Raw genomic sequence first — 25296 nt, forward strand, 5'->3', positions numbered from 1 at the left:
ATGGACACTGGGCTTGGCCTAAGAATGGGGAGCCATAAAGACGCAAGCAAAATTTTGTTCAGAGGACTGCTGAAAGAGTAGAAGCTGGACCATCTGTTTTAGCAGCAGTTGGTGGTTAGGTAGATATAGCTGTAACATCATACCACATTGTGAAGGCAAATATACTGCTGCTTTTGCTTAAAATTAAGGGCAGGAGGATGATCTATCACAACTTTTCTATCGATGAGATTCTTCCATAGACAAACTTTTCAGCCCTTTCAGCTTTCTTCCTCCCTCATTAAGAGTTCTAATACACTTTTACTGGCAAGTATTTGTATTACCAGTGTTTTCATTCTCTTCATTTGCCTCAAATATTTTTGCATTAACCTTTGTCACAAATGTATGATCGAATACATCAGTATGTTAACTATACCCTTTACATATATACCAGAACTGCAGTCATCACCTGTAAACAGTCTGTTATTCTTCAAACTAAGAAGTTGTATTTCTATTTTCTCTACATTTTAAGTTTGCAAGGGCTAGAATTCCATTTTATCTCAGCATCAGTAGTTTTTCATTTCTCCATGAAGTTAAATTGTAATTTTGCTGCCAACCTCGCCCAAGCCAAGTAGAAATATCAAACAGAGCTTCCTTTACCAAATCATTGGTTGTTCAGTTTGTAGGCATCTGGAGTACCAGGGGTGAACCTTAAGACACTGTGTTATTTCTCCATTAATACCTATTAAGTTGTGTCTTTTTCTAAGGAAAAAAAAATAGCTCTGGATTTAATAGCTTTTATATTTCTTAACAGCGTGAGAAGTTTCTGCTTACCATTTGTCTGTTTATTTGGACATGATTGGCAATTTCCTCCTGCACTAATAACTAACAGAGCAGCTCACGAGCTGTTACCATTAAGTTGCATTTACGTATTTGTGCTCTGCTAAGTAGAATGTCTTGCTTTTTAATATACTGTTTCGTGGCACGTGTCACATGCCTATTTTGTGACTGAGAAAAATGAGGCCCAGTTTATTTATCATAACATCCGTGCAAACCCTTTAATACATATCTTTTTTTCATTAGAGTCGATTCCAGTTTAACACTCTGGCAGTTTTTCATATCCAGCCTTTTCTGTCCATTTCTCCTTTGTAGACATATTAGGAGGTTACTTAGCTTCACAGTGATTGGAAAGGTATTTCTTAAAAAAGCAGACCCTTTCAGTTCACCAGGAAAGTCTGAAGATGAAAATTGCAGAGGAGTGACAAGTAGGTTAAAAATACCAAGTCAGTCTTCAGTAAGGAATGTATATGTGTGTGTGTGTATGGATGTGTGTTTACACATAGAGGCTTTGGGTGTATGTGTGCATTTTTATTTTTGTCTGCATTTATCTGAGTATCAAATAATGTCTACATTTTTCTAAGGAAACAGCTTTAAGTCACAATAATTTGTTGTTTCCTACTGTGTCAGCATACAAGAGAATGAATCTGTATGTACGGAATTTGTCTTCCAAGACATGTAATGTATTTTTTTTAGCAGTAGGGTACAAAAGTACCTGCAGATTATACTCTTCAAAAAGGCTCTGTAACTGTATGTTTCTTTGTGGTGTTGTTTGCTCATGTTTGTATGTATGAATAAATTGAAATGAGGTATTTATCAGAATATAAGGAATCATTCAGAAGCACAAATTTTAAGACAAGCACTGTTCAAATGCAATGTTAATTTGTTTTGGGAATACAACTGTATTGCACTGAATAAAGGTAATATCAGCTGTCCAGAGTGTTTAATTCTTGGTATTCTTAGCAGTACTCATTCAATCGAAGTATTCTAAAGCCTTATCCTAAGAAAGTTCAGTAACTTCACCTTAAATAGCCCTGCTGGAATTTGAAACAGATTTATGGCAGAAACACATGTTCCAAACAGCTGTCACGCAAAACCATTTAGAAACCCCCTAAAAGTCTGGTGAACTCAGAAATCCATTGTGCATGTTGTTTTGACTTGAAGATAATGAATAATAATGAAGATAATACTAAATACATCCTTCCAGGAAAACCTCTAATGTAGGTCTTTAATATAAAGCCATAGCTCAAATAAACTGGTGCACTTGGTCAGTGTGCCTTTTTAAGACAGGGCTAAAGGACTTCAAATTTATAGCTCGCCTTTCCTGTGGAATTACAAATAGTTTGATATCGTACGTCAATGGAGGCATAAAAGTCACAGAAAACAAACCAGGATTTGGACAAGGATCAGAGAGTGAGAGAAAGAGTCAGCATGAGAGCATCTGTCTTATGGTCTTGGATTTGATTTAAAAAAATTAAAATTCTGTCAGTGTAATCTCTCCAAAGTAAAGTTATGCAATGCAAGTTTGTTTCCCGGCAATAGCTCTGTTTCCACTATCTGGCATATGGGACACAGAGGGTGGGTCCAGGCTGCCTGGGGAGAAGCAGAGCAAACTGTTCCCCCTGCTACCTTCCAGCTCTGGAGCATTTCCTCCATGTTGGGAACGCTCGTTCCTGATCCACCCTGGCCTTTTCCTATCTCATGAACGAGTTATTCTTAGGGAAACAAAGAGAAAGGCCTTGACTTAGTAAAAATGAGATGGAGCCTATTGTGCAAAGGGTAACAGAGCATTCAGATTACATGTACCAATTTTTATACTATGTGTTTAAATGTTATCATTTGAAAAATGGTTTATGTGAATGATTTTGCTATTTTAAATGGGCTTTGTATGGCAGCGTCAACTCCCAGTGGAAAAATAGGTGGTCTGGAATGAAGAATATCTTGAGTGAGGCAGTAAAAGGAAGTGGGAAGGGGTAGATATTTCATGCTCCTTAATGGATGGGTGATATGATAGTGTACATAAGTCAGAGGTCTGATCACGACAGATATAAGTAAAACAACCTCAGAAAGTCCAATTTTGAGTAGAAGATGCACTGAAAGACAAAAAAACCCCACCCTTATTTTGAAAAAAGCATATACTATTGAGTTGCTAGTGCTCCATGTGACAGTGGATAAATACATACATTTTAGTCTGTCTGCACAATTTATCACAGTAATACTGGTAGTTCAACAGGAACTCACCTCAGCCATGCTTTGATTTCTTTAAAAACTGTAAAGTTTCATTAAAATACTCTTTTTTTTTTTTCTTTTCTATTTCTGTTCCTTTCTAACTAAGAACTTCTCTGTGGCTACTTTGCAAATGCCAGTTAAATCATGAGTTTTAATGTAGTATTCAGAGAGCTTTTTTTTGAATAAACAGCATTTTATTAATTGTTTTCCATTTTTTTTTCTTCTGCCTCTCATTTCAGAACGGTTTGATCACCACTGTCCCTGGGTAGGCAACTGTGTGGGGAAAAGAAACTACAGATTTTTTTATATGTTTATTTTATCTCTGTCCTTTCTGACAGTCTTTATATTTGCATTCGTTATCACCCACGTCATCCTTCGTAAGTATGCTGATGAAATCAGATTACGTATGTAGCCATTTGCTTGAGTTTTTTAAGTTAATATTTTGATCATTCAGGGTTTATTTCTTTATTATTTGTTTATTTGCCTTTTCTCTGAAGCTTCACAATCCCCAGTGAGTCCCATTCTGGTCTATAGTAGGCCCCATTCATAGTAGTCATTGACCTAGCAGTAGCTTTAACTTAATACAGTGTTCATTTTTTAAATTTTTTTTGTCCTTTTATGGATGATTTATTGGAAAAACATCACACATACTGTATGTCTAAGTATACAGGTAGTATCATTTACCCAAAGAATTGCTGTGTGGGTTTTTTAACTATAAGCATGGGTCACTTGCCATCCAGACAAACAGGTAAATTACTAGGAAATAGGTTGGAGCTATACTTTTGGTTGTTTGCCGTTTAGTTTTCATCATTCTCTACCCTATTTTTAACACACGTTATTTTCATTTGCATAGATATTTTGAGAATAACCAATTCATAATGGAGTGAATCAGATAAATATTCATGAGTTTGAAATTGATTTTTATTTGTGTTCTGGATTGTATTTGAGGTCAGAACTCTTTTGGGTATTGCCTTTTTGCTGGCTCCTGTATGATGATGATCTCATTAAAGGTGACAGGCTATGGGACTTGTCTTTAAAGATCTTTTGTATGTTGGGGTTTTTTAACCCACTGTCATAGGAAACTTAGGAGTGTTTTATTTTTTTCACTAATTATGTAGGATATTACCCTGAAAAGTATGTCTTTAACCATTTTGGAAATGTGATCTTTTTATTTCTTTCTATTCTGTATTACAACATGGTAGAAATAATAATTTTGGTATTTAACACATTTATAAAGCTAACTTGACAATGGTAATATTAGAGAATGTTTTTCTGAAAAAAAATGTCGGATTGTACTCTTCTGAATTGCTTACAATGTGCTGGGAATAGCTGTATTTTAAAAGCAGAACTTGTGCTCTTATTTGTTCTTCACAAAAGAATGATAAGAGCACTGAGCAACTCTCCTATAGCTCAAAAATCTAGCTCATAGGCCAGAACTGGGGCGCCTAATTTTAAGGGAGTTTGAATCAACAAGTTGTTCTCACTAACAGATTTCTAATACCAGTTTTTAAAAAGGGAAAAGTTGCCATTAATACTTAAATCCTTGACATTTATCTGGGCATACACACAGATATAAAATGTGTGTATATATGTATTCACATATATACATACACACTTTTTACATTAAGGAGAAGGAAGCATGTTTTTTTCTGCCATCTTATTTGCTCAAGTTCAGTAATTGTAAACATTACCAGTCTGACAATGTAAAGCTACTTTTGACACTAGCCTATCTTCATTTCACAAGGACTACAGTGCTTTTCTCTTTAGTTTTCAGCATATGAATTACCAATGTTATGCAAATATTTTGTGTACTGTAAGTCAAGTAGGTTTATCTAGTGGATTTTAACTGTACAGTGACCTTTTCTAACTCTGATTTAGACAGAGACCAGAGTAATTAGTTGTGCTTCTATGGGGTCGGGAAACATTTCAGCATTGTGTAGATGTTATAGATAATGTATAGTAAATGTTAAATGCTAAACTGTCCACCAGCTGCAAAATATTCTTATCTACCTTGGATAAGACAGAGAGGGCCATCCTTAAGTTCTGAAGTTTGGTCAGTCCTCAAAGGCAATGGGAGCAGGTATGAAATGTGATTAGTTCCTTGATGTTTGTTTGCTACACTGGGGCTTCAAGCCCAGCTTTCAAATTTGTCTTCTGTAATCTCGACAGAGTCAATAAAAGTTTTCTTATCACATTGATCACTTCACTCTCTCTGTACCTACTGTGCCTCTAGAAGTCCTCATATTTACCTCCCTTATAATTACCTCTCAACTATTTGTATTCTAGGCAGCCCCTGGTGGTCTAGTGGTAAAGGCGCGGCGCTGTCACCGCCGAGACCCGGGTTCGATTCCTGGTCAGGGCCACTCCCGGGCAGGTGGGGCTCGTTAGCCCTTAAAGGCAACCCACCTACGTCCTAAGGACCTCGCTACCACCGTCCAAGCTCGCTTGGCCCCGGCAGATGAACCTTAGGATTAAAGGGTGGGCTCAGTTCCGCGCACACTGTGTCTCACCTAAAAAATCCAATGCGCAGGCTGGAAGGTGTAAAGACCTTCCCCGGATCTTCGCTTGCGAAGACTGGCCATTATTTTATTTGTATTCTGTTTTGCAGCCCTGTAGTTCTTCAGCTGATGCTAACCATTTAACAGGGTTAACCTGCACTTGGCATAGACTGCTTTTTTGTTAGGGTGTCTGAAGAAAGTCTCCATTTTTAGACCTGAAACTATGACCTTTCTACAGTGTTTCAAAGTCATGCATGTGTATTTTCATAAGACCTGACAAAATTATTTTATTTTAATGCCCCTCGATTTGGACAGATTTTGAAATTTGTATATTTTTGTAATACATCTTGCAAACTGGCATTTTATAATTTTTGGGAGGCCTAAGTGGTGATATGGGATACACCTGAACTTCTGAGGCATACATTGGAAATTTGCTCTTGCTAGGATTATTGGAAATTTGCTCTTGCTAGGATTAAGAGTATGTGTACATAATATTTTTGGAGATCATAAAACTCATTTTAAATCAGATATCAAAGGTATTGTCTTGCAAGACTTTCTTCCATCTCACCAAGCTGAAAGCATTTTCAGTAGTAGTAGTGTCTGTCTTCAGAGTTAGTCATCTCTATTTCAACTGTATTTCAACTGTTTGTTGCAGTGAAGAACCCTCCCGTTCTGATGTTTTGGTCGCACTGCTTAGATGAGTGTGACCAACAGTAGGGGATAGAGGTCACACCTACCTGCTGCCATTGCCATTAAGGAACCTAAAAAATAGTAACAAGGTAGGAGAAGTTTAATTAGTCTTGTACCTTGAGACTAAGAACCAGTTATGAGAATCTGAAAAGGCTCAGAAATACAAGGTAAGTAACTTTCCTTTTGTAATGGCGAACAGTAAATTGACCAGACAGGTCTAGAGAATATTCTTTTATTCGTATAAAGACAAGATTCTTCTCCCCGTACAAGCTTTCAGATTAATTTAGCTAAGTGGAAAATCTTTCTGCAGGGAGGACTTTCAACATGATCCATTTAAATCAGTTACAGTAGATAGAAAGATTCAAACTATGTGATTATAGTAGGTCACATTAAGTCAGTTTCTACCAAAAATTCATTTACTGCAACCAGAAAATTGTCAAATAACCCTTTCTGACTACTATCTCATGGTTATGGAACCCAAGTGCTTCTGCACTCTGCATGCTTTGCATCTCTAGTTGAATTGCTTCTCTCTTTTCAGCTAGTAGATTGTGTTTTATTTTCCAAGAGGCAATGTAACCTATTAGAAAAGTCTTCTGCATAGGGGCAGGATTATAGTCAAGAAAGTTTTGCTTCCAAAACAAAGGATGGCAAGTTGAGAAATCTGAGTTTATAGGATAAATTTCATGAGTCAAAAAGTTACTTTGAAAAGTAGTATTTCAAAATAAAACAGGAGGTTATAATTTTTTGTTTCCACGTTAGGTCTGAAAAGAACAGGGATAATTGGAAGTCTTGTTCTTGGGAAAGTATGTGTGCATCAATTTGGTATGACTGAGAAAATATCCTGCAGATGTTAAACCTGATAACTTACCCAAGTTTTTTTTCGATGTTGTTGCTGCTGTGCAACATATTCTCCAATTCATATTAGTAAATCTATTCTATGATTATTTGGTTATCTTCAAATATTCATTGTTTTAACTATAGTGAAAATAGCCTGTAGTCGATTTCTTACTCAACTGGTAATTTTGGGTTCTGTTTCTACAGGTTCTCAACAAACAGGGTTCCTCAATGCCCTGAAGGACAGTCCTGCAAGATATCCTTTCACTGAAACAAATTGTATATTTGGTTGCAAAATAACATCTGAGATGTGGGTTTGCTTTTTTTTTTTTTTTTTGCTATTCTTGGATATGTGATTTGGGACTTTATCAGTTAATGATTTCATTACTTCTTGCACAATAGGATTTCTTGCCACATGTTGGAGGCAGGAAAGAGACTATAGCCCAGAGTGGTTTTTATTCATCTTTTGCAGAGCAGTACTCTTGACAAAGATCTGTAGTTTCCATGTGTGATGGAATATGTTTCATATTTTGTGATGGACTTCATAAATATATCTTAGACTCTGCCTGTGCTGTGGTTTCACTTAAAATATTCAATAATTTTCCTGCTTTTACAGCTGAAAGTATCCAAAATGACTGATTCTTTTCCGGATAGAAAAAGTAGATTTTGGAACAACTGAAACCATATGCTGCCCTTGAAGAGTTCAATCCTGAAACTATTCTTATGTTTCTAGAGTAGTCATTTTCAAATATTAACTTCTGTTACGCTACAGAGCAGCATGTAACTTGCATACACAGGGACTATTGTTGTTGTTCAGCCTGGGGAAAACAAGATTCTGGGGAGATCATGGTGGTCTCTCTCATAAGAAAAAGAGAGAGACTTTTTACCAGGGCCTGTAGTGACAGGACAAGAGTCAGTGGTTTTAAACTGAAAGAGGGTGTGTTTAGATTGGCCAGGTGTCCCTGCCCATGGCAGAGGGGTTGTAACTGCATGATCTTTTAAGTCCCTTCCAACCCAAGCCATTCTGTAGTTCTATTTTGTAAATGCTCCATATACTGTTTGTCTCTTCATGAGAGCTTTCTGTGTATTTTCTAGTCAGTGAGAATGGAGTCAGAAAGCAGCTAACATAATGAAAAAATGGGAAGCTGACATAACTACTAGTAATTTTTTTCTTACATTTCTGTAGAGACCATAAGCTTCCTGTTCCTTATGTTTATATTTTGAATGGTTTGTGTCTGAATAAACACTTTTCACTTCTCACAGAGATACTATAAAAAGAATTCTTTCCCTTTTGTCCATTGTACCTCACACAGTTTGCTTTTCCACAAAATAGTAGGAAGAGTCCTTCAGAGTTGTACATAGAGACCTCCCTTTCCAGATAGTTTTCCCAAGTGGCAAATTCTGCAGATACAATTTTTTTTTGTCTTTTTATTCATCAGGTAGAGTTACTGAGCTGTAAACTCCTTTCTAAACAAAGCCACTGTTCAGATTTTTTTTAACAAATAATTTCACAAAGCACAAACTTTTCTAAATAGCATAACGATAGCTTCCAATTAAGATAATTACAGTCAATTCTTCCAAAAGACTATTCTTTCAAACTATTTCCAAACTGAGAATAGCTTTCAGTTGTCCTTAAATCAAAAGGTGATTGCTTATGCACTTGAGGATTTTTTGTACAGGAACAATGGGCTATTAATTCATAATTTATGTTCAGAGATGTGCTGCTTTGAATGGCTCAGTAGTGCATCTTCTAGAAATGCCTGGTTTGACAGTGATATGATGAACAATTTAATACCTTGGTTACAATTAACAACAGTAAAAAATTAAATTGTCCAAATAGTATCAGGAATGCTGCTTTATAGCCGGTCAATTTAGGCACAGAGAACATTGCCATTTCTATCTTGCTAACAACCCTGTGTGAGATATCATATTACGCTAGAAAGATAATTATACTACAATATGCTAGTAAGCTTTTACTTTATGTTGAGGATATATTGCTTTTTTGTGTTTCTCTTTAATTAATGGACTCAGGTTTAATTAATGGAGTCATGTTATTTAACATAAACCACACGTGTTGTTCTAGAGGTCTTTTTGGATCTTGGTGTGGGGAACTGAAAAGTGTCACTTCATGTAGTGTTTGAAGTGAAAGAAGTTCCCTTTTTTGTCAGTAGGAATTACTTTGGGGAGGAGAAATATATTTTTCAGTACCCTTCTGAGTGTAATTTTGGTGAGGAACATCCTATTAGTGGTGTGTTCAGATTGCAGGGAGCCCTTCTCTCTCTAAGGTTCTTATTATCTGACCAGGTGAATCTTCTTCCTGGTGTGTAGATTCTATCCAACAGTGCTTATCTACAGCCTTCTGTACTATTTCTACCCTCTCAAAGCCCGTTTTGTATTGTGCATAATATTTTGGCCTATTTCCTTCTTTTACACGTTCTGGAACCCGCTGCCAACAGTCCACTTCCTTATCTGTTCTTCCTTGTACTCCTCGCTTTAGCTGTGCCATTTAACAGTCAATTGAGTCAGAGCTCCTGTCTTGTGTTGGTTTGACTTCACATTGTGTGAGGAGGAGATGAGAGGGAAAGAGTAGTGAACATGCTGCTCAGCAATGAACTTTGGTCATCCTGCTGCTTTTGGAGAAAATTTGCTCAAATGCAAATGTCTCTTTTGTGGCTTTAAACCACTCTGATTGGAATAGGTTGTAGGGAAAGTTACACCAGCACTTGAGGTGTTTCCCAGTTCATTAGGGTAGAGCAGCTCTGCAGTACAAAACTCTGTGTTGTTAACTAATATTAGGATTTTTCATTTAAGTACTTAACGTCCATCCATGCATTTTCCAGTCTGTGTCTCTGTGTAATGGTGAGGAGCTGACATGTTTCTCTTCCATTGGTACATTCAGGATGTTTATTCTGTGTTTTAAGGCTATGTCCTTGTTCTGGAAAATTTTGAGTTGACATTGTCTTGGAAAGTGACTTTATACTAAAGGTTGATGTGGTTAATATACAGATTATTTTTATCTTCTTCCCATCATCTTGTTCCTACTGATTAATTTTACCTATACCTCTAGGAACCAAAACCCCTTCTGCTGTTGATTTGTGTTCCCTAAAAAAAAACCTGAAAACCTGTTGAAGTGTTGTAGAAAATAGCATTCTCAAAGCAGGTGTATTCTGATTTCATGCCTATGTTGTGTAAATAAAAATATATATAAATAAAAAACTATAAAAGGAAGCTTTCTATAGAAAGTTCCTCTTTATGTTTGCTTATATCAAGTTTAGAAGCAATTTTATTGTCTTATTACTGAGACAATTATTCCTTTAGAGTTAAAGGAATTATATAAAATCTAGTAAGTATGCAGTGTTGAGTGCTGACTGATTTTCCTGGTATACCAATCTCACTTTTAAAGCCTAGCTACTTCTTTATGGGTATAACGTTTGGGTTATACGGTTTATAATGAGTAAAAATACAGGTAGTTTGGAAAGTTGTAGTGATGCACACATCACCTTTGTGATGCACATGCACACCTTTGCTGCTCTCTTGAGGTGAGGGTGCTCTTGCTCTTGTACATGTACCTGTGCTGCTCCCTTTAACTCACAAGTGAGAGCACCCCAGGAGCTCACATTCGTGTACCTTGGGTGCAAGTCCCTATACGTTGCACCTCATGCTGACAGGATCTGGTGTTTGGATGCTGACTACTCATTGTTTGACAGGGATGGTGCCATGTCTGGGCTCGACAGATGACAGCAACTTTACTTGTAGCTGTACCAAACCAAGTCTTGACTGCTGCTGTTCCCGCTTCTGTGGGAACAGAAGTTATATTTCTGCCATTCTTTGTGATTTGCTTATAAATCAGACTGATATCTTCATTAAAAAGGCTACTTGTAATTCCTCAACTAGTGTTTAATAACAGCGCAGTGAGTTGGGAGTTGATAGGCTTCCTCTTTAACGTAAGTTTTGCTTGACTGCTGCTGAGTTTTGAATACTCAAAGCCCACCCCACATATTTAGACTCACATGTTTAACTGAAGTTGCTTTCCAGGCCATTTGCCAAGGCTGGGCCACTCAGGCACCCCCACCGTCGTAACACAGAATATATTCGGTTATGAGAGGGATTTGAAAGAGCGGGTGGACTTTGTATTTTATTTGGACTAGTACACTTCAATGCTAGTGTCAGGATGCCTATCAGCATCTGAACTTCAGTTACAGAAGAAAAACAGGAGAGTCTAGCAGTTAGAACATATGACTGAGATGCAGTTTACTGAGTTGTTGTTGCCGTACTTAGGAGCAGAGATCTAGAACCCTTAGTCCTGGCTCAAGACTCACACTATACAATAAGTATTTGTACAAACATATCTCTTCAGTTTTTGGTGTTCAGCTAGCCTTGGATTACCTCTTTTGTCTTTGATCTTCCCCTCACCCCATCAAAACTGTTATTTACTGTTACTTGTCAATTTGCCTGTCTAAATACAAGTGTGATGACTCTTAACAGGATGAACATGAAAATTTGAATTTCAACCATTAAGATCAGTAGTTTCTAGCCTTTTTCAGTATGCAAACCCTTAAATATTTGCTGGTGTACTATTCAGTGGTCAATACAATGAAGACTACTGACAGTAGTCTTGCTTTTCTGAGTTTAATTTTTGCTGGCCCCTTTGAAGTGCCCCAGAGATCTAAAGGGACTTCTGGACTACCTGGAATTTTGTGATTTTTAACTACTTTTTATTGGGTTTTTTTTTGTTGTTGTTGTTGTGGTTTTTTTCCATTTGCATATATTTCCTTGACTTTCAATTACTGTGCTGGAAGCAGTGGTGTGTTTTTTCTCAGTATGGTCCATTGTTGGCCTCTCAGGTTTTCATACATATTTGATCAGCTCCAATCAAACAACAAATGAAGATGTAAGTTCATAGTTTATTTCTATGTATGTTTCTAAATGGTAGCAAGGAGGTTTTTCTCAAGTCATACCTGTTGCATCAATTTGTGAATGCCTCATTAGGAAAGAAGACAATAACATGGTTGTACTTGATTCAAAAGATCAGATGAAATCTTTTTGACTATATTTACTGTGGCTTGAAAATATACATAGTATGTTCCTTATGGTTTATACATACAGGACCTCTATGTTGAAATAGGAAAATACAGAATAGATGATACAAAGAAACAAGTATATTTTATACAGTAGTGAATTAATAAATACTTTTCAGTATCTGTTTTTCTTTGAAAGTTCTAAACATTATTTGACTCAAAAATTGATTACTGTGAAAATTGAAAAGTGTGTTGAATTCTCTAAACAAAAATTTCACCTTTTATTTTACCTTTGAAATTTTTTTGCCACTCTGAGGTCTAAAACCTCAGAGTAAGGAGTAAGGAAAGGAGTATATAATTAATTTAAAGGTCAACATTCTCATTTCTACAGTGTTCTATTTTTGAGGTAGGTTTGCAGTTTTGGGGTGGAATTATGTTTAACTGTGTGTGAAGTCTTCATGTGTCCTCCCCTAACTAAAAGGAAAAATACAAAATGAATGAAAGGAAAAAATAAAATTAACTAGGGAGCTAATGGTATAGAAAGCTTGTTGGAAACTTAGTAAGTGATCTAATGAAGTACTGCAAACTTTAAGTTACTTTGCTGTAATTTTCTGTTGTACCTTTTTCATAGGTATCTGGCAGATATAAAAGTAGCATCTTTGAGACTCTCAACACATGTTTTGTCATTGTTTAAGGTCACTGTTAAAATAGTAAACTTTACAATCAATACAATCAACCAGAAAAAAGCTTCCCAAGCAAGCTCAGAAGGAATTGTGCCTCAGCATCAAGTATCAGAGCAAGTAGCCTGACTTGGGAGAAAGCTACATTGTTAGTAAGACAGATGCAATACTCTGATATTCCTCAGTTATTAGATCTAGGCCAACATTGTCTCTCTACATGAACTTGATGTGCTTCCACTATCCCCACTTCACTCAAATAAATGCCTGTTTTGGATTGTTGAAAGACAGATAGCAGGGACCTACAGCAGTGGAACATGTCTGAATTTCAAGTAAACTGTTCAGTAGTTTCATTTAAAACATATATCCCCAATTGACTAGAGCAGGACATTTTACTCAGGCTCTCAAGTATCTTACGAACAGAAAAGCTAAATAGCTAAGGAAAAACGTAATATGCAGTAAAAGGTGGTAATGGCTGCAGATACTTCACAATATTTTAGAACCATTTGTGAACTGTAGGGAAGATAATGTCATGTGATATGTCATATTATTTGTAAAATTAAACTTAGACCATTAGGTTTAGATGATGATATTCTTACTGTCAGTATATTGATTCCGTGAAATTTTGGGTTGTCTAAATCTCTGGAGGTAAAGCATGTGCTCACTCATAAGATTTTAGGGTCCAGCCTTACATAACAGCCCAAAGCTCTAAGTTGTTTGGAAGGTGTCATCATGGGTTTTCTGTGGTCTTGCTTCTGCAAGTAGCATGTTGCTGCTGTGGTAACCCTTAAGTTGTCCCAGCCATTTTCTATATTGCATTGTATGTGATGTATATTGTTCATATCTCTTCAGATTAAAGGATCATGGTCAAATAAAAGAGGTAAAGAAAACTATAATCCCTACAGTTATGGCAACATCTTCACTAATTGCTGTGCTGCACTCTGTGGGCCCCTCTCTCCAAGGTAAGAGTATCAAAAGCATTGTTAACATAAACAGAGCCGCCTGACTATTGATGAAAAAATTATTCTTTGTGAGTACCTGAGTTTACTCAATAAAATTAAAGTTTTGGATTAGTGTCCATTAGAAGCTTTAATTAGGTTTTTCTTTAGTAGTAAAGAGATAAGTTGGTAAACTGTGGTTAAACTAAATTAGTGATCAGGTGCTCTAAAATGTATTTAAGATGACATCTGAAATGAAAATAAACTTATTTGTTGTTTGAACTTTTGCCACTACAGTTAATAACTTATAGCAGTGAAAGATTTCTAGTAGTTAGCTGTTGCATGAAAGGCAACTTGAAATTTTATTAAACTCTTACATATCTAACAAATGTTTTTCATAAGTTTAGGAGAGTTTATGAATCTTTAATCTACAGCAGCTTGATAATTGTTCATTTTTGAACCATTTTATTTAAATGGACAGTATTTTTTTTATTTAATACTATCAACTTATATACATTAAGCTGAATTTGGTAGTCCTACACCAAAGCAATTCCAAAGAAAGCACAATGGATTAAGTCTTGCTGCATACATTTTCACTTTTGGAATCCAAAATACTTGTATATGTAAGATTGGAGATGTTTTTTTCAGCTTGAGGTAAATGGTGTACAGAGCTGAGACTAGAGAAATAAAACTGCCAGCTGAAAAGACTTAATTCTATTCTTATTCCAGTCCTCAGTGATTAGATAGTTTCATGCACTACATATGCAGTAGAGGCCCAGTTTCACTGTAGAGACTAGCTGAGATCTTGTAGATTATTTTTGTGGCATACTCATCAGTTGATATGTTTTGCTTTCTCTGGAATGATGTAGTGATGAATCTGAACTATCAAGAAGGAAGAAAGTAAATGGTCCAATGGTCAAGGTGTTTAGTTGGAAGTGGGATTTTCTGGCTTCAATATCAGGAATATCAGAGGTGGTTTTTCCATGAGCAATCAAAGGTCAACAGGAGAGACTGATGTCTTTTCCTAAATTGGAGACACCTGGGTAAAGATTTCCACATACTGAGTTAACACTGGTGAGAAAGAGTAGCTCTGTCTCTGCTTCCTACCTGTATGGATGCTGCCTAAAGCCAGCCTCTTAATTTTGCCATTTTGCTTTTCATAGAAGTATGTGACGTAAAAGCTTACTGGCACTCTTCAAATTCTTTTAATTCCAAATGGAAATTTTTATTACATCATGTTTCTCAGTATTTGAAATAGCATCTTAAACTGATACAAATAGCAGCACACAATTAGACCAGACTGGCATTGGCTCCTGTGTTTTAACAGAGTTTCTACATTTTTTCCTAAATTCCATGCACCAACATTACTTATTTAGGTGTCAAAGTGTATGTAGAGGTTCTTCAGGGAGAGATTTTGTGACCAAAGGGAAAAAATTTACTGACTGTAAAATGTAAATTATAATCTTGCTTTTTTTACTTTTAATCTCAGCTGTGTCTCAAGTCACTAAATATTAATTTTTCCTTTAAATTTTGGAAAAGTGGCTTACCAGCAATTACAGCTTAAAATTCAAAATGTTCAAGTGCTTTTGAGAGTGGAATGCAGGTAGAGAAAATCTGTAAATAATCAAAACTTTTCTCACTTCTGTTAAAGATGGTTTCTCATTTTTAAAAATTTATGCTAGCAAATTCAGAATCCATTTTACATGTCCTCAACAATTACTTTCAAATCTTAATTTGATCCATAGCTGTCAGCATAGGTCTAACCAGTTTTCTGATATAATAAATCATACAACATTTTTAAGCATCTTTAACCAGGCCATATTATTCCGTTCTATTTATTTTTTTTTATAATCTTTCGTAGATTTTTATTTATCTTTAGTAATTTCTTCTCAAAGCATTTTCTTAGATGCAAATAAGTAATTTTATGAGTGCATCACTTTGTTAAGCACAGTGGAGCATTATAAGCAGTGTTAAGTATGAAACACCTCGCAAGTGAGTTGTCTGTTTGAAAAAAAGTTCTTCTTTCTTACTTTCTTGGTAGATTTTATGAGTAAGTAGTTTTAATTTACATGTGAAAACTGGCAAAAAACCCAACCTTCAAAAGAGATACTGAATTGAAGTACCCAAGTGAGTTTTATAATTTGTTTTCACGTCTGTGGTTTAAAGTTCTTTGGTTTTGTGCTATCTGCTGGTAAGCTTGTAAATCTATTGTCTGTGATAAAAATCCAGCAAAGTAGTAGTATAATGGATGACTATGTGATAGGCAGTATCCCAAGCAACAAGTAAATACAAATGAAGTCTTGTACTTCAATTGAGTAAAAGGGGACATTCTTTTTATTGAGAGGAAGTAGTTATTGATCAGAAATATTTCTAACACTTTTTCTTTATTGTGATTATTCTGTAGCTTAATTGACAGAAGAGGATTTATACAACCTGATACACCGCAATTAGCAGGACCATCAAATGGCATTACTATGTACGGGGCCACACAATCTCAGAGCAACATGGTAGGAATCATCCCATAGTGTTGTTCATCAAGATTCCTGTGAATGTTTTCCTTCTCCACTTTCATGTGAACTAATCAAGTAATAACTAACTGGATACAGCTGACACACTGGGTGGAATGACTTGTTTATTAACAGTAAAGAAAAAAACCAAAATCCAAGGCTCTTTTTAATGTATGTTTCACACAGTGTAACAGTTATGGCTCATGGATTCTAAAAAAAAAAAAAAAGGTTTTTCTACACTTGATTTATTGAATATACTGGCATTTTGACTTTTACTATTGACACCTGCTGTGTTTTCAACTGGAATATTCAAGTATCGTGGACTTGCTCTGGTTCGTCATTTTCCAGCTAATTATTATTTTGTATGGCACTTCCTTCATAATCTATTTCCTTCCTTGCTAGTACACTGCGGTTTTGCATAGACTAATGTATTTTAAAAAGCAAAGATCAACAAAGAGAAGTTTCTAGGGGAGGAGTATTTTGAAGAAAGAGCAGGAGGACACTGAACTTGCAATGAACAAACAATGGCAACTGGATTGTTACAACAAAAGCTTTTAAACACCTTTGAAACTGTGCCAATAGTTTTTACTTTTTTTTTTTGCTGGTAGCATTGGCTATCATAATGGAAGATAGGATTTTCAGTGCCAAGAAGAAGAGAATAACTGGAAAGATCTTTTTCCAAAGGCAAGCATCTTTCATATGTGCCTATTTCTGAATTGTTATCCACATATGTTCATATAATGTGGGTTCTAAGACTTTGTCCAAGATGTCATGAGTTATGGACACACTCCCTCTGCCAAAAAAGAGGAAGCCACAAGGCCTTCTGACATAATTCAGCTTTTCTTTTGAACAAAAGAAGAAAAGACTCTCTCTTCTCAGCCAGATTAGTTTTCGTGTCATTGATAAACTCATATAAAAAATACGGTTTAGTTCCTAAGCTGGTTTTACATATTATTTTGAGGATTAAATAGATTTGTTAGTCTCCTTAATAAGAAAATGTATTAGAGGCACAGTGTTAAGTCTGAATCTTCTATGAGGTGCAGTTGAGCAGAACAAGGTAATGCTCCATGCAAATTATCAAAATAATATAACTCTGAAGAGAGAAAAGGGTGTTAAAAAAACAAGGAGAAAGCAAACCTTAGAAATGGGCTGAGGTCTTTCAGGGATTACTCAAACTTTCTTACTCTGTCAAGGCTTTTTATTTGTGAGGATCATAAACCCAAGTATGTCCCTGGTATTAAATTACCTTGTCATTATAAGAATTATACTTGAATTGTAAGAAGACACTGTAATTATTCCTAGATATTAATGATAAAATCTTGTGCTAGTTTGATAGAAAATTGACTAAGTTTGTCTCTAGGAATGGACAAATCTGTTATGGTATTACTTCAAGTCAAACAGGTAGCTGTTAGGATTTTAAAGTGTAATACCTATAATTACGCAAATTCTTCAAGGACTTGAACTTCTTATATGCTAGAACACCACATCACGTCAGTTGGGACAGGCTTAGGTTCTTTAATAGTTATCAAAGTCACTAGGTAATGTCCAGGTTTCATTCCTGAAAATGATCTCTTGGAAAAAGCTTGAAAAATGTAATATGTCAAGTTTGATTTGGAGGAATATCTTTTAAGACTGTAGTGCCATTTTTCTCGTTATTCCTGGTCTGCATCCAGGACTAGTTGGTTTCTAGTGGCCACTGACTATCAGGATTAAAATTTCTCCCTTCATTTTTGTTGCAAACTGTTAAAGACGTGCTTAGTTTACCAGTCTCTAACACTGTTTCTCTTCCCTATTGAAGGGGATGGGTCTAGTACTGCCACTAAAATTGTATTATTATGATTTTAGATAAGGGCAGACAAAGTAAAATTCCTTGACTTGAAAGAGCATGTGTAGATCGTAGTCTGAGACCATAAATACTTTTTAAATGGCAGAGGTTTAGCCATTTATACATCTTCAGAGATATTTACACTATTTTATCAAGCTTAATGCTTTTGTGTACAAGAAATAATTTGTTAAAAATCTGAAGTGTGTTTCAGTACACCTTTATGGTGTGTCTCCAGTTTTATTCCAGAATGCATTGCATCTTCTTATCTCAACATTGAATCCTAATGTCTAGATGTTATACTGCTTAATCCACATAGCATGCTAAAATGTCTATCCTGACATTGATATTAAATAAAGATTTTAATGAGCATATTCTCTCACAATTGTCTTCTCTTATTCCTTCCCTCTTTTCTTTCCTTCTCTTCCCTCAAGTCTTTTACTCAGTGACTTTTGTCTATCTAAATAGAATTATTGTGCCTCACCCAACTAGCCTCTTGTCCTTCTTTAAATTTCTCTGAGTTGCTTAGTATTATATTCTCTTTTCATGTATTTTGATAACTCTTTTAACATAGCATCATTTTTGCATTTAAGCTCAACATAAATATCAGGTTAAGTATAAAGTTGCCAGATGCTTGTTTTCAGTGCAATATATTATCTCTTATTCTTTATACCATTTGTGGGGCACCATTTTTATATTTAACAGCTTTTGTGGTGATTTTGCCTCTGAGACTTTGAATATTTCATATAGGATCTACCCTTCTCATGATAGTGACCTAGTTTGTCACAATCTCAAAAAGTGAATTATTGCTAAAATCAGTGCTTGATAAACCCATACCATGGGGTTTGGTTTTTTGTAGATCTTTATAGAAGAGATTTTTCTCATATTCTGTCCTTACTACCTCCCTTATTTTACTGAAAGCTGAAGTTGTATTTACTTTTATGAAGACTGAAAGCACATACAATTATTGTTTTGCTGGTACATTCCAAGTGTTTTTAATTACTTTTCTAATTTAATTTGAAGTTAATCTGGTAAATTGATTAGCCAACTTGTTAATATCCTTATCCTCATGACAAGCATGGGCTCTTGGAGCTCATAATCCATACATCTGGTTATTTCCAAAGTATTTCCCTATTGCATTTTTTTGCTGATTATTTTTGCAACCTTGTCATTAGTTGGATTGCCCAAGTATATCTCTTATTCTTAAGAATTTCTTTTTGTATGAAGCACAGTATCTCATCCATTATGAAATAAGAATTTTCTCTGTAATTTATTCTTTCTCTTTCATTTTAAAGTTTATTTTGTGTTCTGAAAGAAGTTCTAATTTCACCATAAACCCATCAGCTACCATTTTTTGGGTCTGCAGTACTGTAGTGCTTAGCTTTCCCTTAAAAGCCTGAGCTGATCCTTGGGGTTTGATACAGGGTATTTTATTCTTTAGTATTCCATTAAGAGGAAACATAGACTATCTCACTCCATTTTGTTGTTGTTGTTGTTGTTTTGTGGGTTTTTGTGGTGTGGGTTTTTTTTTTGTTTTGGTTTTTTTTGTTGTTGTTTGGTTGGGTTTTTTGTTTGGTTGGGTTTTTTGTTTGGTTTTTTTTTTTTTTTTAGGAATCAGTTTGGTTTATATTTACTATGATGTCTCTAGGAATTCTCTAATGCCTTATAAAGTGATAGACTTCCCTCCTATCTGACTTTGTGTCAGGACAGGCTTATTTTCTTGTTTTTAAGAAATTCACTTGTACTCCTGCATTCCTAGGCATCTCTTCTTCAGTGCTTAGGTAGTTCCTTGTGTGCCAAATTCCCTTATTTCTAGTTCTCTGGTTCCTTTCTTGGATGCAAATTCTTTAGAGCTTTTTCTTACTTATATGTACCACTAAAAATTGTAGGAGCCATAGTGCATGTGCAACATTTGTTACCAGTGAGATACCCAGGAAAGTCCTCTCCCAGGTGTTCACATAAGTATTATTATCACTCATCTGGAAAGAGATCCAGCTGCACCAGGCAACAGTAACTCTGACCGTCCTAGTGTACTTTTTCCCTTGATTTTCATATTTTCATTGTTAGTGGTAAGTATTTCTATTTTGACAGTAACAGGATCAGCAAGGACAAGGGGCCCATTTTGCTGGGAGTTTTATGAGTGTGTTTTCCTGTATATTTACTGATGTCCTTCCCAAATGCCTGAAACAGAAGTCAACATCACTACAGTCAAGGTTTTTCATTAAAGCATTTTACTTCCCAGTTAAAATGGGTTAAGGGCACATGCAAGTGAATCAACTTCAGCATTTTGCGTTGGGTTGGGATACGTTTTAGGAGCAGTTCTTTTGATAGTGCATGTTTACTGCAGTTTTATTCATATCCCAGAGTAGGGTCAGAGCACATAAACTAGATTTATTTTCTCTCTTCCTCGTGCACTGTACTACTTGATAGTGGAGCCATTCACTGGGTGGGGTTTGTGGCTCAGTTCTTGCACAGTATCCACAGTACGCTGATTTTGATTGTGAAATCCTGCACCTACTGGGAACAGTTATACAGCTCCATCCCTCCACTTTTTACCCATCTACTGTATCTACCTAGTATGGTAGTTCAGTACCCTTCCTGTTACTTCATAGCACTGTCAGCCTCCTCTGAACTTCTTATTGTTTGTACTTTTTTCAGAGATGCTGAGATAATTCAACCTCCTTTTCTCCATCTTCTGAGAACTGTAACATTTCTTGAATGTTACTAGTGTTTAGAAAATTTTTAACGAAGTTTATTTAAAATTTAAAGTAAATGATCTGTGATTATTTAGAAATAAACACATTTAGAAATGTGAAAAATCTATTGCCATGTACAACAACTATGTTATCAAGTATTTTCTGTGTAGCTTAGAAAAGAAACAGATTTTCTTCAGGAAAAAAAATTTGTTTCTTTAGTTGTTTGTATTTATTATTTGTGAAATAAACACAGAATTCTAGGTTTTGTCTAATTTGCTTTAATTTGTGCCTTCTTATGTGAAAATAAATACAGAGATGCCTAAAAATTTCTATGCATGCATGTAGTTGAACTTCGGTACTGGTAGGACTTACTGGACTTGTCTTACCTTCAGAATCTTCTGCTCCTCTTGAAACAGCCAGCCCTATAAACAAATCTGATTTCCTTCTTAAGTTTTGTATTGGCTGTTTAGACTCAAGAATAGTCTATCTGTATAGTATGTGTTTTTATCAGATATTTTTGAGGGCTTCATTGAGCACATATACTTCTTCTAGTGTAAAGTCTGCCCTAGTTCACTTTTGAAAGCTGTTTACAGCCTGTGTTTTCCCAAAGGTTTCATGCTGCTCACCGTTAAACAGAGCAAGAAAAGGAAAACCTGAAATGTATCTAAATGAAAAGAGAGGCTTTAGGGAAACGACAAGGACATGGAAAATGAAGAGAAATACAGCACCTGAAGAAGTTTATAACATGATTTAATAGAGCTTTATAAGGCTACTTTATCTTTTCCAGTATTGATTCAATTGAAATGCAGTAGAGTTCTGGAAGAAAATGAATTCAGACTATACAATGAGTTCAAGTAAATTACCTTCAGCTAATTTAAAGGGGTGTAGCTGTATTACTTGTATTGCCTGGAACACATTATTGATTGCTTTTAGAAGATCAGAGCTGAAAGTTCACTAAAGCAGTGAGTCAGTTGCTAATGTTATTTGTTTTCAGTGTACCCCAGTGGTTATAGTCATTCCTTTGTTATTTAACGTGCACTTTGGCTGCTGCTTTTCAGAGAAGATAGGTTTTGTTGGTCTTTTTGAAGTTTGAAGATTCAGTTAAAATGTTTTTAAGGTCTGCATAGTGAGGTTAGTTGAAGGGGCTATAGTTTAATTGAAGTAAGCAGGTGTGAATAACAGAATATTAATCAAGAATGAATTATTCACACTGAATTACTAGGTGCTGACAGTTTTTTTTCTTAGTAACTTAAGCAAGGTTTTGGTTTTAAGCCTGTGAGTAATGCCTCTGAAATTATAGGGGACCACTTCAATTGTTTGGCTGGGGCTGTTCATCATTTTGGGGGGGGGGGTGCTTACAATTTATATGAACCCAATTCATGTAACAGGAAGTCTTTCTGAAAGCAAAAGTGTTGGAAATATGTAACTGAGTAAGGATTGGACTTCTGCCTATCAAAAAATAGTTGGTCTGGAAGTCCTAAACCACTTAGACATGTTTTAAATACTACCTATCTACTATGACAAGTACTCTGCCTGCACACTTTCTGAATGTAACATGTGTGCATCCATCAAGCTATTCAGTGGTGAAACTGGAGAACCTGAAAATATCAGAGGAACCATTCTTAGTCATGGTTTTCATTTTACAGTGAAGGAAGGAAAAGTCTTTCCATGAGTTTTCATAGGGTGTATCACAGTGTCTTATTAAACTCAAATGGGCATTTTAGGAAACTGCTATGATGTTAATAGCAATGGTTATGATCCGTAATATCAGAAAAGATGATGTATTTGTAACATCTGGTAATGCAGATCAAAGAAGTTAGTCATAAAGCAGAACATACTGCTTTGACAGAATACTTGAAATAACAGCAGTGAATAGACCTGTCTTACCTCTGGATGTATCTTTTATTTTGCTTGCTTGCTTCCAAACGTTCCTCATTGCATTGGCTTTATAGTTGTATTCATTGATTGTAGTGTCTTTCTTACACAGCAGAACAGTACTGTGGCAAATAAATCTAACAAGGTTTTGAAAATCTGCAGATTAAATATATTTTTTCCTTAGAAGCTCTCAAAAATCCTGCCAATTTGCATTAAAGAAAATTTGGCAGTAGGTGTACTACCCACTTAGCTAGCTGGGCATTACTGAAACTCCTACCTGTCTTGTCATCTCAAGGAATAAGTGATAGTTTTGTATAAACAGTTCTTAGGAATGATGTAGAGCCAAAAGCATTTCTGGTAGTAGTCACTCCAGCTTAACTGAATTTATATAATGCTGAATTTCACTTGTTTTTGAGACAGTTCTTGCCAGAAAACTTATGTGTTGTACTTTGATTGTTCACATTGTCAAGATTAGTCAAGAAACTGCCTAAAAAATCTTTAAGGTTGATCTCAAATCTATGTGTCTGCAGTGCTGCCTGATTTCTACACATCCTCTAGAATATAGAGTGTAGTATATTTTTTAGAATGTATATGTCATGTATTAAAAATAATTTAAGAAAAAATTTTTACTCATAAGGGCTGTATTGCCAACTATATTTTTATAAGATCACCTGCATCAAAGGAATTCTTGTTCTGGAAACCTTCTGTAGTAGCTTAATTCCTACATGTGAAGACCAGTTAAAAGAAGAAAATTGCCTAGTTTTTGAACTTAAAGGTGATGCTTAGATCTATTTTAAAGGCTACTGAAGCCCTTAAGTGAGCACTGTAAATATTTTTCATAATTTACTTTGATAATAATCCAAAGCATTGGCTCAGTTATGCATGCCTTTCTTTTTTTTTCCTGGGCAGCATGCAGTGGGATTTTTGGGTGGCTAACCATGGAATGATACTAATGGCTTTCTTTTTTTCTCTTCACATCCCATTCTTTTCCATACCTTTTTGTCCATTATTCTCCCATTTTTTTTCTCCGTTTTGTTTACGTTGTATGATTTTGACACCCTTCCATTCTACAGTGTGACCAAGATCAGTGCATTCAGAGCACCAAATTCGTTTTGCAGGCTGCTGCCACCCCTCTACTACAGAGTGAGCCAAGCATAACTAGTGAAGAGCTACCTTTACCAGGAAAGACTTCTATCAGTGGGCCTTGTGCAGCTCTAACTCTAGGGCAACCGACACCGCCATCTTCTATGCCAAATCTCACATCAGATTCAGGTTTGACAGACATCATACCATTAAAAGAGGAACACGAAGGTCATCAATTTCTCACTCCTGAAGAAGCTCCATCACCCCCTGGGATGCTGCCAAGTGGAAGTCCTATCACACACAGCCATACAATGCACGTCCTGAGTCTAGCCAGCCAGGATTCATTGCATGAAGACTCAGTACGTGGTCTCGTGAAGCTCAGCTCAGTTTGAACAGCTTTTTTGAACATCACACTATTTCCTGGTGTCTATACAAATCTCTACTTAACAGGAATGACACTCCAGTACCACTGTAAGACTTCGTAACATGCTTATAATGGAAACTATATCACATAGTGGAGTCTACTAAAAAGACAACTTATTTTTCAATGGAGCTATGGCATCTTTGTGAACAGGTTGTTAATGGTTGTGCTTTGATGGTGACTGCATTTTATTTTTAAATAAAACCAGAAAAGGTCAATAATCTTGTTTCCTGAAGCCTTGATACACCAAGTTGGAAGTCTGCCTGTAACAAACACCATGTACAGTACAAAAGAGAGAGATTCTTGGATGTAAGTGTCATGCTCTGTGTTCTATGCTCTTGTAATACACACTTGTTAAGGCTTACCACACCTGTGGCCAGAATGATCTGCACTTACATGTTATGCTACCAATATTTGAGAATAGAATTCTAACTACCATTCCATTTGTTAATACAAAAAAAAAAAAAAAAAAAGACTGCAGATGTGGATTTGCATGCCACGCTACAGTATGTGTTACAGTGGTGTTGGTATTAAAAGAAAGTGCTGCTTTTTTATTTGTGACTTTCAAAGTGCTGTTTCATTTAAAGACAGTACAACAAACAAATTAATGGACTATATTTTTTCAATTTATTAAATTTTATTTTAAATTAATCAGTGGTGCCTAGAAGGTGACGAATTACTGATTTGATCATGTTGCATATCATTTAACCTTCTGTTTAAGTGTTTAGAGTGAGGTATTGTGTTGTGCCATACCACAGAATTCTTCCACTCCCTAATGTGATACGGTTACCTGTGGACCTCCAATAAAATTACATCCTCTATTTCGTGGACATGTGTACAGTTATCCTTGCACAGTTTTGGTGGGGAAAGGGGGAAATCATGGCTTGGTGGCACAGTTTGTAAAGATTTGACTGGAACATGTGTACATAATGAAACTAGAGCTATGGAGGAATAGCTGGTTATGTTTTTTATGTTTTTGTTTGAGATGTGTATTTGCTCTCATAAGAGGTCCTTATTTGAAAACAGTACAATTACCCTCTGCTTGCACTGTAATTTTCTGTTCCTTATCATATGGCTAAAGGGTGAGGGGTTTAAGATTCAAGACAAAGACAGAGAGCTTAGTGAAGTAATCTTAAATGATTAACATAGTCAGTAGCTGTCCCCAGCCATCATCCTTCATTTGTATTTGTCCTTT

General features: G+C 35.7%; 1 protein-coding gene across 6 annotated transcripts in view; it reads left to right on the plus strand.

Annotated features, from left to right (window-relative positions):
- Positions 1-24922, plus strand: part of ZDHHC14 (zinc finger DHHC-type palmitoyltransferase 14) — a 645017-nt gene extending 620095 nt beyond the window's left edge. For 3 of the 6 annotated variants that reach the window (XM_050316226.1, XM_050316221.1, XM_050316222.1), the window contains exons 4-9: positions 3282-3419; positions 7272-7320; positions 11853-11955; positions 13612-13721; positions 16102-16204; positions 23671-24922. In XM_050316226.1, coding sequence (XP_050172183.1) covers positions 3282-3419; positions 7272-7320; positions 11853-11955; positions 13612-13721; positions 16102-16204; positions 23671-24072 — 905 coding nt within the window. In that variant the 3' untranslated portion in view covers positions 24073-24922. The remainder of the gene's footprint in view (positions 1-3281; positions 3420-7271; positions 7321-11852; positions 11956-13611; positions 13722-16101; positions 16205-23670) is intronic. The other 3 variants (XM_050316224.1, XM_050316223.1, XM_050316225.1) reach the window with 2 other exon arrangements.
- Positions 24923-25296: the final 374 nt, after the last annotated feature.

Source organism: Myiozetetes cayanensis, unplaced genomic scaffold (genome assembly GCF_022539395.1).
Source record: "Myiozetetes cayanensis isolate MyiCay16 unplaced genomic scaffold, myiCay2020 scf2-11, whole genome shotgun sequence".
In the NCBI taxonomy this organism is placed as follows: Eukaryota; Metazoa; Chordata; class Aves; order Passeriformes; family Tyrannidae; genus Myiozetetes; species Myiozetetes cayanensis.